General features: G+C 44.0%; 1 protein-coding gene across 6 annotated transcripts in view; it reads left to right on the forward strand.

Moving 5' to 3' along the window:
• The window catches only part of Nnt (nicotinamide nucleotide transhydrogenase), a 93992-nt gene that overhangs the window by 20907 nt on the left and 59754 nt on the right, over positions 1-13331 (forward strand). For all 6 annotated transcript variants that reach the window (XM_032898852.1, XM_032898857.1, XM_032898854.1 and 3 more), the window contains exons 6-7: positions 3315-3403; positions 8454-8641. In XM_032898852.1, the coding sequence (XP_032754743.1) occupies positions 3315-3403; positions 8454-8641 (277 nt within the window). The remainder of the gene's footprint in view (positions 1-3314; positions 3404-8453; positions 8642-13331) is intronic.

Genomic DNA, 13331 nt, shown 5'->3' on the forward strand with positions numbered 1-13331 from the left:
TGCCATGGCAACAGTGACCAATGGTGTCGCTGCTGAAGGCAACTCCTGATACCAACCCAAACCCAAACCCAAACCCAAACCCAAACCCAAACCCAAACCCAAACCCAAACCCAAACCCAAACCCAAACCCAAGCAGCCTTGAGTGAAGCAGACCATGGAAAGAAAAGCAAGTCCTTTAAACAAAGGCCAGGATGTGTGGCAAGAACATGTGTGTGAACACCATAGATATATGGCACACAAGACGCTAAACTTCCTGTATCTGAAATGTAAAAATCTATCTTACTGCATAACCGTGAGGAGACATCTGGCGTTCAAACTGGGCAGAAACGCGATGCTGCCCCTACACTGGCCGAATGCAGTGATACGCCAGCCGACACTTTAGTCTTGATTAGCATCGTTTTACAAAGGTGGGGATTTGAGAGGAAGCTTGTAATGTGCGATTAAAAAGTGAACGAAAACCCCAAGAGGCTTAACAGGAGAGTCACCAAGTTATTAAGAGGTAGGGAGGGGACTGTGTCTGCTGGTGTTTAAGTTCAGTGACAGAGGGGAAAAGGCTTCTTCCGTCTTCAAACCTGATGAGCCAGGGTTCAATCCCTGGGTCCCACTGTTAGAAGGAAAATGAAGCAAACCAACTCCCATGAGTTATCTCCGACTTCTACATGTGTCCCGTGACATGTTTTTCCCTCCCCTACCACCAAATAATAAAATGTCATTAAGAAATAAACTCAGCCTAAGAAACTGGCTTGCTGTAGGAAATCATTTTATAAAGTAGAAGAATTGAGTATAGTTGGGGCTTGTCACGAATAATATTTTAAATTTATTTTTAAACAGAGTTTTTTTTTTAACTTGTCTAAAATGAACTAAAACCACTTTAATGCATGTGATGGATGGGTGCTGGGAAGAACAGTGAGTGACAAGCCTGTACAAGACAAGCACCATTCCTACTGCATAAAAGTTACATGTCACGACGAAGACGGGAAAACACAGATGAGTGTATGATGTAATGTAGTTAGAATGATCAAGATGATGGGACGATAACCAATGAGAGTGTGCTAACTTCCCAAGCTAGAGTATAGGAAGGGCTCTGGCATCTGAGCAGAGACAGGAAGGAAGGGAAAAGGAACTCAGGACTTAAGGTGCTAGCCAAAGGGGGCAGCGTGTATATGATACTGAAATGGAAAATGGAGTTTAGTGTGTTCTAGAAAAGAAGGCTTCCAGCTTTGAAATGTGTCTTAGTTAGGGTTCATTGCTGTGAAGAGACACCATGACCAAGGCAACCCTTATGAAGGAAACATTTAACTGGGGCTGGCTTACAGTTTCAGAGGTTCAGTCCATCATCATCATGTGGGAAGCATGGCAGCGTGCAGGCAGATGTGGTACTGGAGAAGGAGCTGAGGGTTCTACATCCTGATCTGAAGGCAGACAGGAGGAGATTGTCTTCTTCATGCTGCTAGGAGGGCACTCTCTTCCTAACTCGGTGGAACTTGAGCATAGGACCTCAAAGCCCACCCCCACAGTGATGCCAACTCCAACAAGGCCACGCCCACTCTAACAAGGCCACACCTCCTAATAGTGCCACTCCCTGGGCCAATGATATAAACCATTGCCTTGAATGATTAGCAAGGTGGAGGGTGATCCACGATGTGGAAACCAAAGGTCTGTCTGGCTAATGTAGGGTCATTCCTACAGGTTATATTATAGCAACTCAAAGTAAGACAGATGTTCCACCTTGTGCCTCGCTTTTTTTTTCTTTCCCTGCTTCAGAGCTCAGGACAGAACCCAGGGCCTTGCGCTTGCTAGGCAAGCGAGGCAAGCGCTCTACCACTGAGCTAAATCCCCAATCCCTGTGCCTCGCTTTTTACATGGGGGCTGTGGATCTGAACTCAGGTCCTTGTATTTGTCCAGCAAGCAATTTACTCACTGAGTGGTTTCCCTAGCCAGGCTATTTTGCTGTACAGTAGGTCTCTTGAATTTTATTTCTCCTAACTGTAATCATGTATCCTTTTCAGTCCTTTTCCTTTTGTTTTTGAGATACTGTTTCTCTCTGTAGCTTAGGATGGCCTTCAGCCCCCCCCTCCTTGCCTTAGAATATGATTAGAGTGTTTCATGCATCTGCGCTATTTCTTGACAGGATAATTAGCCCGGTTCTGTAAGTTTCTTTCTTTTTTTTTTTTTTCCGGAACTGGGGACCGAACCCAGGGCCTTGCGCTTGCAAGCACTCTACCAGTGAGCTAAATCCCCAGCCCCCCTGTAAGTTTCTTATACTTGTTATTGTTATTATGATTTTTTTTTGAGTTATTGGGACTTTGTGTAGAACAGGGTTGGTGCTTTTCGTTTAGACTCTGATGTTTGTTTGCTGAGGTCCCTATCTGACTCAGTTTCTGTGGACTTTTCCGTCCCAAATAAGCCATCATCATCAACATTCTTTGCCATGGTTTCTGAGGCACTGCCTAGGGGTCCCAGGGACACACAGTTTGGATAACATAGACTTCTTAGAAAAGCAGAAGTAGTGTGGGCCTGATAGGTGGGCGAGTATTTACAAACATCTGTTTCTGTGGGTGACATTTGCTTGTTCCTACAGGAACAAGGGGTTCCTTCAATCTAGCCATTTCTGGGATGCATAACTTGCCTTGTTTTCTCAGGAAGGCCAGCTCAAGGCCAGAAGCAACAGTGTTTTCAGTGTTTCTCTGCAGGCTGGGGAGGCTGGACTCTCTGTGGGATTCTTGGGGTCTCTTGGCTCAGATCCTTCTGTGCCAAGATTTACTAGTATTGTATCAAATTTCAGATATAGATCATTCAAGATGGTCCTCAGTTGTGTGTTTCCCAGATCTTCAGAAGTAAAAAATAGCAGTTATCATAGATGTTCTGTCAAGGTCGTGCCCACCCTGGACGTGGTTTTCTGTGTTTTATGAACCCAGGAAAGCCTTGGATTTGGAGAGGGAGAGACAGTTGGAATAGCATCCTGGTGTTTTGGTGGTAGTTTCTGTACAGTGGGAAGGAATGGGTCAATCTTTAACGCGTGCGCCACTGTTGTGTTTGCAAGGCCTCTGCTCTGAGACGCTGCTGAAGACCGGGGCGTTATTTTTAGGGAAGGTTGTCCTCAGCTGGCAGATTTCTTCGATCGATTTTAAAAACGCCGAGGAGTCAGCGGAAGGATAGACCCTTTGTCGCATTCGCAGGCTGATCTGCACCATCAGTTGAGTGTTAACTACGTACCAGGCACCAGGAGCTGCCGCCTGGTGATCGTTTGTCATCACCTGGTAACAAGCTTTAAAACGTTGCTTGTTCTTTCTCCCCCCTCCCATCCCCCCCAGATCCTGATAGTTGGCGGTGGCGTTGCCGGGCTCGCTTCTGCAGGGGCAGCAAAGTCAATGGGCGCAGTTGTCCGAGGATTTGATACAAGGTGAGCATTTGACTAGTGATTAATATTTAACCAAAAACGTTTGTTACGAAATAGGCATTTGTAATTGTTACAGTAGAGATGATAATGCTTTCCTCTTTGTTTGTTCCAATTAAAAATGTTTTTGTTTTTTCTTTTAGCTGTTTAAAAGTTGGCTCAATAAAAAAAATTATTATTTACCAGAAGTAATAAAGTCATTGATAATTAATAGGCCATAGTTCTTTTTGTACGTTGGCAATGGGACCAGAGCTGTCTCTAGTGAACTTGTAGCATGTTGCTTTACTCTGTCCCTTTAATCTTTAGAATGCTTCTGGGCACCAGGCTGGGCATGAGCAAAGCTAACAGGTACATTGGGAGGACACTTTGTCTAGCATTGAGTGGATAGAAATAGATTAAACTGGTGTCACAGCCTCCAAACACTTACATCTGGGGAAACTGAGGATCCTACCCCATTCTCATACCTGCCAGGCAAGCGCTCCATCACTGACCTACAGACCCACCCTTTAAAGCACTTTTTACCTAGGAGTAGCCACACAGGAACTACAATTGCAGTACTTTTGCTAAGGCATCTGGGTCAGACATAAGGGGAGAGCTGAGCATTTTTCTCTGGAGCTTATAGAAGATGTAGGAGAAACCATTTTTCTGTGTATGTTGTACTTCTCTAAGACAGCCATAAAACATTTTCCTCCATTGTTTGCCAAGAGGAGTTGGATGAAAGTTCTCCTTCATTGATGAAGATGCCAGCTACCAGCAATTTTTTTTAAAGATTTATTTATTTTCTGTATATAAGTATACCTTCACAGTCTTTAGACACACCAGAAGAGGGCCTCCGATCCCATTACAGATGGTTGTGAGCCACCATGTGGTTGCTGGGAATTGAACTCAGGACCTCTGGGAGAGCAGTCAGTGCTCTTAACCACTGAGCTATCTCTCCAGCTCCCAGATACCAGCATTTATTAAATGTTTATTAAGTCCAGTTATCATTTTGTTGTTTGATTTTTTTGTTTTTTGTTTTGTGTTTTTTTTTGGTTCACAACACATATATGTTGATTATAAGTGAGGGCACTGGAGCAACAACATGGCTGGCAGTCTTCTTAATTTAATTTTCAGTGCTGGAGGTTGAATCAAGGGACTCATGTGTGCTCAGCACGTGCTCTACTGACTGAACCATACCCTTACACTGCCCAATCACGAATATAAGAAAAAAAAAATCAAAGTTGGAAAGAACGTGACTTATCAGAGTGAACGTTCATAGAACACAGTGAACAGCTTTTCCGTGACCTTAGAGAAGGGAGGTGAGGTGCTTATAGAATCCACGTCACCTCCACGAGAAAAATGAGGCAATTTCAGAGTAGTCATGACTTCAGCTAAGGAGAGTTGGGGCCAAAAGTGACATTGCTTCTGTTCCTTTACTTGTAGTGTCGGCTGATGTGCAGAGTTTCCAAACCTTCAAGCCTTTAGAAAGTGGATTGTCTGTGGTTCCATTATAATGGATACTGATACTAGAGTAGCAGTAGATATATTTTGACCTAGAAATGATCTGAAACTTGCCAGGTTAGCTGTTGAGCATTTGGTGTACTGGTGTCATCGTTCATGAACTGAATAGGTGACTAGAGTACAGCTGCTGTTCAGTCCGCTTGTGGTGGTTTGAATGAGAAGGACTGCCTAGGCTCACATGTTTGAGTACTTGGTCAGCATTTAGTGGAAAGCTTTGGGAAGGATTTGGGGATATGGTCTTGTTGGAGGAGGTGTGTCACATGGGGCATGCTTTGAGATCTTTTTTTTGGAGCTGGGGACTGAACCCAGGGCCTTGTGCTTGCTTGGCAAGCGCTCTACCACTGAGCTAAATCCCCAACCCCATGCTTTGAGATCTTAAAAGCCCACACTGTTTCCGGTTAACATTCTCTCTGCTCCATGTTTGTGCTCAAGATGTGAGCCCTCAGCTACTGCTTCAGCACCATGCCCAGCTGCCTGCCGCCATGCTCCCCACCACAGTGGTCATGGCCTCTGACCCTCTGAAACTGTGAGCTCTAAATGCTTTCTTTTATAAGTTGGCTGGGTCCCGGTGTCTTATCTTGAAAGGTAACCAAGATCCTACTTTCATTTGTCATTTATTTACTTACTATAAAAATCACCATAAAGTAACACACTACATTGTGATGTAATGAAGACGTCATGCAGCTTGATTAGTTCAGGCACTCAAGCAAACACTTGTTCAGCCCCGAACTCCATCCATCTTACTGAATTTCATTCTAGCTAGAACGGCCATTCTGAAGCTGTGTGTTTACAGTTTAATTATCAATTATATTTTTTGCGCACCACAGAAAGAAGCCACGACAGACTTAAGACTAGAAAAGCATCTAGCGCTCTGTCTTTCTTCATGACTCATGTGCCTTTTGTGGGCATCCCATTCTTATTCTCTTTGCCAGTGTTATTCTGCACCCGTGCATACATCTGTTTGCATATATTGATATTCATGTATATTTTATAGACTAGGTTCTGACTGTGAAGGAGGACATAAGCTTGTTTTTTTTTTTTTTTCCTTTCCGAGATTGAGTGACCTTACTTAACATTATATATCTCAAGTCTATCCTTTTTCCTGCAGATTTTATGATTTAATTTTTCTCCTTTTTTTAATTGAAAATGTTTTTTCATACAATATACTCTGATCCTCATTTCTTCCCAGATCCTCCCTACTTCCCCATCCTTCCAACTACACACCTTTCTCTCTCGCTCAAGAAAACAAACAGGCAAGTAAAAATGACAGAGACAAGAAAAAAAAATGAGCACACCCCCACTAAAGTCTAAAAATAAAATAAAGAATGAGAAATGCATACAAATGCACATGCATGTACACACCCCATGTGCACACACACACACAAACACACACACACACACACCCACACATGTACACACACATACCCCACGCTTACCCACACGCATGCACACACACATGTACACACCCACATGCACACACATATACATACACATGTACACATACATACACACACATACACATACATACACACATGCACACCCCCCCACATACACACATGCACACACATATACACACATGTACACATCAACATACACACATATACACACATGTGCACACTCACACAGGTACATGCATACAGGCACATATAAATACACATGCATAGACACACGAAACCTATAAAAACACAAAAGCAGAAACCATAGTATACAAGCAAAAGAGTAGAAAGGTAGAAAATGCCCAGACAGAGCGACATGAGCCAAACCATCTCAGAAACACCTTTGAGCTTCTTTTGCTTCTGCTGGCGTGGGACCTGCCCTTATGTGTGGCTGGTGAACCCACCAAGACTGCCCTGGAGGAGCTCATTTCCTTTGTGGGAGTTTGGTACTTGGAGATAGTTTTTTGGTTGTGGATGAGAGCGCCTGCGTACTTCTCCCTCTTGTGCTGGGATGCTGACCTGGCAGGTTTGGACCTGCTCTAGGCCATGACCATGCTGCCATGGTCTCTGTGAGTTCTTTGTGCATCAGTTCTGTGACGTATGTGTCCCACTAGTTCTGATGGACTAGCTGTTTTCCTGTTGCTGTGATAAAACACTCTGACCCAAGCAGCTTGTAAAAGGGTTTATAGGATAAGAGTCCATGAAGGCAGAGTGGCGGCCTGGTGGCGGGAGCAGGAAGCTGAGCCTCACGGGGACACCTGGTTACTATATAAAATATCTCAGTGACCATATTTGTACTTGCAGTGGGCACCTGCTGTGACTGCTGTCATCTAGGATGCTGGAGGTTTGTTGTAGAGCTGAGATAGTGGTGATTTCCACCTCTGAAGTTGTTGTTGGCTCCCATTTTCTAAGTACAGTGATTGGGTGCCATTTATTTCTTTATTTCAAGTTGAATATATTTTGCATGATCTAAATATGTTGGCGCTTTATAGTTGACCATTTGTTCCTTATGATTTTCCTTTGAGACACCATCTCATATGGTCTGGACTCTCTTTGAAATCCCATTCCCCCTCCTGTCTCCGCCCTCTACATTCTGGGATTGTAGGCATGCACCACTATATCTATTTGCTTTCTAAAACCAGTCTACTAACTTATGAAGACAGAGCTCCTCCCCAATCACTTTATTTGAATATTAAAGTATTTCTAATAAAAGCCATTTGTGTGGGAAAAAGCTCACAAAGAGAACAGACTCAGGACAATTATAATAGGAAAACCTCAACTTATGTGATGCGAGTAAGAGCAAATCTTTTTTAATTAATTAATTTATTTATGTATTTACTTATTTTTATGTATGTGCATAGTCTTCAGACACATCAGAAGAGGACTTCGGATTCCATTATAGACTGTTGTCAGCCATGTGGTTGCTGGGATTTGAACTCAGGACCTCTGGAAGAGCAGTCAGTGCTCTTAATCACTGAGCCATCTCTCCAGCCTGTGACAGCAAATCTTAATATATATCAGATATCATATCATTATCAATATTAGGATCAAAAGAAACATAATTGGGGTTGGCAATAATGACATTCTCTTTTTTGTTTAAGTAGAAATTGGAATTCTTGTTTTTACCCCTGAGAAAAAAATATGTAAGAACTGCCTGTGTCTAAGAAGTCATTGAAACAATCAAGCCAGAGATAGCAAACTAAACTCTTCACTTTGAACTTCGTATGGTTTACTTATAGCAGCGGTTCTGTGAGTTGAGACCTCTTTGGCAAACCTCTATCCAAAAATACTTATATTATGATTCATAACAGTAGCAGGATTACAGTTATAAAGTAGCGATGAAAATGATTTTATGGTTGGGAGTCACCCTAAACCTAGGAACCGTATTAAAGGGTCGCAGCATCAGGAAGCTGAGAACCACTGATTTAAAATGTGTACATAGGGGTTGGGGATTTAGCTCAGTGGTAGAGCGCTTGCCTAGGAAGCGCAAGGCCCTGGGTTGGTCCCCAGCTCGAAAAAAAAAAAAAAAAAAAAAAAAAAAAAAAAATAAAATGTAATGCGTAAATGAGGACTTTACATCCCTGATGGAATTACCTACTGTTTTCCCTTCAACACTCCAGAGCTGCCGCCTTGGAACAGTTCAAATCCCTTGGTGCTGAACCCTTGGAGGTGGACTTGAAGGAGTCTGGTGAGGGCCAAGGAGGATACGCGAAGGAGATGTCCAAAGAGTTTATTGAAGCGGAAATGAAGCTCTTTGCTCAGCAATGCAAGGAAGTGGACATCCTGATCAGCACAGCTCTGATTCCAGGTGTGCTACTTACTTAGTAAATGCTATCTTTAAAGAGAAACAAGACATCCACATTTGAATGACTGTTGTTTTAGTTAGTATTTCACTGGTGGCGATGGAACACCATTGCCAAAAGCAATGGCAAGGTAAAGCTTTGTTTTGGCTTACAACTCTGAGGTGACACTCACTGATCCAAGTCCGGGGAGGAACTCAAGAAAGGAACCCGGAGGCAGGAACAGACGCAGAGGCCATGGAGGAGTGCTGCTTGCTGGCCTGCTCCCTCAAGATTGCTCAGCCTGCTTTCTCAGGCAGCACAGGACGGCCTGCATGGGGTGGCACCACCCACAGTCCGTTGGGCCCTCCCACACCAACCACTAATTAAGAAAGTGCTCTGTGCTTACTAGAGAGGCCTTTTTTCCATTGTGGTTCCCTTTTCTCAGATAACTCTTGCTTCAAACTGATAACGCATCCTACACCCATCCTCACACCCACACACCCCTATGCACAAGCAAAACCAGCCAGCTCAAGGGTGAATAAGTGTTTAGTGTTTGAATTTCTTTAAAAAATGTTTTTCCATGGATGATAACTTTATACTTATATTTATGTACAGGAAAATTAAGTGTACATTTAATGCGGTTTAGTGGCAAGTCCTCTAGCCTTTGCCTTTTCCAGCTTGGCAATGTGAGTCACAGACTTAGGACAGTATGCTGCCTCCCCAATGGCAGCAGATCTCGTCACATCTGTCATTGTAATTGGTCCTAATAGCTTCCACCAGCTTAGCCAGGGCACCCTTGTCTTCCAAGTTCACCTGTGTGAAGGCAACAGCGGTGCACGTCTTCCTGTGGACCAGGCGCCCAGCCTGGCCTTTCCCTTGATGATGACGTAGGGGACCCCCATCTTGTGACACAGGGTAGGCAGGAGGAACACCAACTCAATGGACAATCGCCATTAGCTGAGCCTTCCTGTTCCCCACCAAGGTGGCGATGGTATTGACCTCTAACACACAGACACTTCGCCTGTGTGTTTGGGCTGCTACCGTCACCACAGGGCAGCTCCAGCAGACTGTGACCTAGGGCTAAAAAGCTCGGTTTCACTCTACAGTGACTTCAGGTGAAGAAACGCACACGTCTCTGCACACATTAGAATTTAAACAGAGGGAATTTGTTTGTTTGTTCTTTGTGAAAAAAGTCCTAGAAAAAATGAAAAACACCACAAAAATCACTGCAGTTCCCAGATCCAGAAGTCACTGATAACACCACGTGGTTCCTTTCAGTGTGTGCTTTTGTGTAACTCTGCTTACATCACAGGTTATTTCCTATGCACACCATTGCATTCATAAGCGGCATCTTTACCACATTTTTCATGAAGTGCTAATCTATTTTCCCTTCTTAAGGGACTATGCTTTCATGGTAGAAAAAGACCTGAAAACTCTAAAGAGTTAAAAGACAAGTCAGAAATTCCATTGGAGTTCATCATAGCTAGTACTGCGGTGATAATGTTCTGTGTGAAAAGGTGTTTCTGTGTATATGCGTGTATTTATGGAATCTGCAGGGAATGTTTTTATTTAAGGACGTGGCACTTTGTTCTTAATTTTTTTTTTTGCAGGTTTTTTTTAGGGGATTTATTTTATGTTTAATTGCATGCATGTGTACGTGTCTCTGTGAGTGCAGTGCCGTGCAAGCCAGAAGAAGGCCTTGAATTCCCTGGCGTCAGGGACAGTTGAGAGCCACCTGACATGGGTGCTGGTCCCCTGCCAGGAAGAGTAAATGCTCTTCACCACCGAGCGTCTCCCCAGCCCTGGTGCATTTGTTTTGATCGACCAGATTGTGAGGTCCCTGATGGCAGGGATTATTTTTAAATCTTAACGTTTTTTATATAGTGTCCATGCACAGTGCATAATATCAAACCAATACACACTGGCTCACCAGGAAAGTGTAGCTTGAGACGGACACATCTTGTGTTTTCCTACCTCTTTCCCCATCCTTCGCTTCTCCTGTTGAGCGGTAAGTTCTGTACGCGTTGCCCGAGACTCTTTCTGCTTCCTGAATGAAAACGAGTGAGACGGTGAGAACTAAGGGGAGCACGGTTCCTACCACTTGATTCTACTCAGGCCCCGACTTAACTCACCACCCCTTTGCCGGAGAAATTTCTCCATGAGCCCGGGTAGATAGGCATACAAATTTCAAACTGGAAATAGATCAGAAAGAGATTTATTTGAAAGCCATTTTTATTTATATGTATTTTTAGCGTTTATTAACATGAAAGCAAGTTTCCGCACTAATGAAATGGATATGCTTGTTTGTCTTATGTAAACGATGGTGTTTGGGTGGATATTTGATCCTACAGAAGCTAGAGCATCTTCAGTAGTTTTCAGGTTTGAGAGACATTTTCGCTTTATACTCACCAGCTCCGAGAACATGGCTTTGCATGCAGAGTACATAGCAGAAAATGGCCTAAGTTTGCTTAGGGTCCTTCAGAAATCGGTGGAGATCTCTGTTCTTGTCCCAAGCCAAAACAAAAGTTCTTTTGTTTGTTTGAATGTTTGTTTTTGGTTTTGTTACGACTTCCGTTTACACAAATGGTAGGGGAGCCAGAGTGCTGTTAGATCAGGCGGGTAGGCAGGAGGGTGGTATGGGCGCGTCCCATGGGTGTGTCTCGGAGTGGAGAAACGAGGCTTATGTTTGAGTATGTGTGGTGGATAGAGATCAGAAGCCATTGGATGGTGTTTGTGGAATCTGGCAGCTATGATGGAAACCATACACAAGCAGTGGCAGGAGAGCACTCCTGGACACCCTCCCCCACTTTTGTGACAATGACTCCCAAGAAGGAATTAGGATACCTGTGCCTTAGCCATCTAACTGGTAGTGTCTGCACCTTGGAGAAGGCAGTGCTAGGAGATGCCATGCAACAAGTGGCCAGCAGAGGGCGCTAAGACACTTACTCATTGAAAGAATAATAAAGACAGGAAGCTAGAAATGGTAGCCATTTTGACACAGTATATATTTTTATTATTGATTATAAAGCTTTGAGTGATGCAACTTTCGACCTTAGGTGGATATACTGACCTTTTGTGCCTACCTGCATAGCTCGTTTTGAGACAGGGTTTTGCATAGCTCGGAGGGGCCTTGAATTTGTCATCCCCCTGCTTCAGACTCCTAAATACTGGGATTGTAAGATTACAGATGGCCATTCTCCTTGCCTCCCTCCCTCCCTCTCTCCCTCCCTCTCTTTTTCCCTCTTCCCCTCTCCCTCCAAGTGGTCTCTACCCAGTGTACTTTAGTAGAAAGGTCAACCGTGGGGTAATCTTGAAGACTAGTGAGAGAGGTTTTGCTAATCTGCTTTTCCTATTTTCCAAAGTCATAATCTTTATATTACGTTTGCAGTGAGTTTTTTCAGTACATCCATCGTTCCAGAGTCTGCTCTCAAAAGGCTGTCTGGCTTAAGTTATGCAAATAAAAAAACAGAACAAAACCGGAAAGTGAGAACTTAATCAGCATACAGTGTATGTGGACTGAAATAGTTGTGGAAGGAGGTACTTGTTGTGCTGCCTCCAGTAGTTGGTGATGAGTTAGAGGTGAGAGTTTTACTGAGTGCAAATAGCTTCAGGAATGGCTAGCTGCACTGTCAGTGGTGTCCAGTGCAGAGGAGAAAGCCACTGAGCTCCCTGTCCCTGTCCCGTCTTTGCTAGATTTACCGGGGCAGAAACTACGACCTCTGTTACACTGAAAATCTGTCCTGATGGTAACCCAGTTAAAAATTCATGATCAGGGCTGGGAGACTGCTCAGTGGGCGGAGAGTCTGCCACGCAAGCATGGGCACCTGAGTTCAGATTCCTGGCACTGGTGTACAGGCCTGATGTGGAGACGCGTATGTAACTCCAGTGATGGCAGGGAAGGTCAGAGATAGTGCATCCTGGAGAGTTGCTGGCAAATCTGTTTAGCCAAATGGCAGCTCTAGGTTCAATGAGAGACCCTGTCTCCTAAAAAAAAAAAAAAAAAAAAAAGGTGGAAGGCATTAGCGAAAGATACCTGATGTTCACCCCTGGTCTCCCACATGGACTCCTTCTATGCATGGGTCCACACATCCATATATGTACCCGCACACGCATACACTGTACACACCAAAATAAAAATCCACGAAGACTGTGATTGCATAGCTTTCTTGCCCCCCATCTCCTCTTTTCAATTTAGTGGCCCATAGCTCCTGGAAGGCCTGAGATTTTATTTAATAGCGGTGTCTATGTCTTGCTCCACTTAGGCTCCCAGCATCCTTAGTTGAAGTCATCTATCTTGGCCAAGGTTAGATCATAGCCCCTGACTCCCAGGTACCCATGTTATAAAGTTGATATCCTTGGTGATGCGTTTACTGCCCCTCATCCTCCTTGTCCTCATCATCCATCATTGTCATCGTTATCATTGTCATCTTCCTCTTCTTGTGCCTCTTGTTCTTCTTGTTGTTGTTCTTCTCCTCCTCCCCCTCCTCCCGCTTCTTCTCTTCCTCCCCTCCTTCTTTTATCTTTGGTCCAAATTTAGCCTTTGGGTTTCATGTTAAACTTATGCTAACTAGTGTCTGCGGGTCAGTTATCACCTCAGATCCTCTAAGGCGCTTTCATAACGTCCCACATGCCGCCTTTCCCTTTGACACACCTTCCCTGTTCTTGCCTGAGGTTTGGACCCTCACCTATCCAGCTGCCTCTCCTACAGTGCCTCTG

The sequence above is a fragment of the Rattus rattus genome, chromosome 3 (genome assembly GCF_011064425.1).
Source record: "Rattus rattus isolate New Zealand chromosome 3, Rrattus_CSIRO_v1, whole genome shotgun sequence".
In the NCBI taxonomy this organism is placed as follows: domain Eukaryota; kingdom Metazoa; phylum Chordata; class Mammalia; order Rodentia; family Muridae; genus Rattus; species Rattus rattus.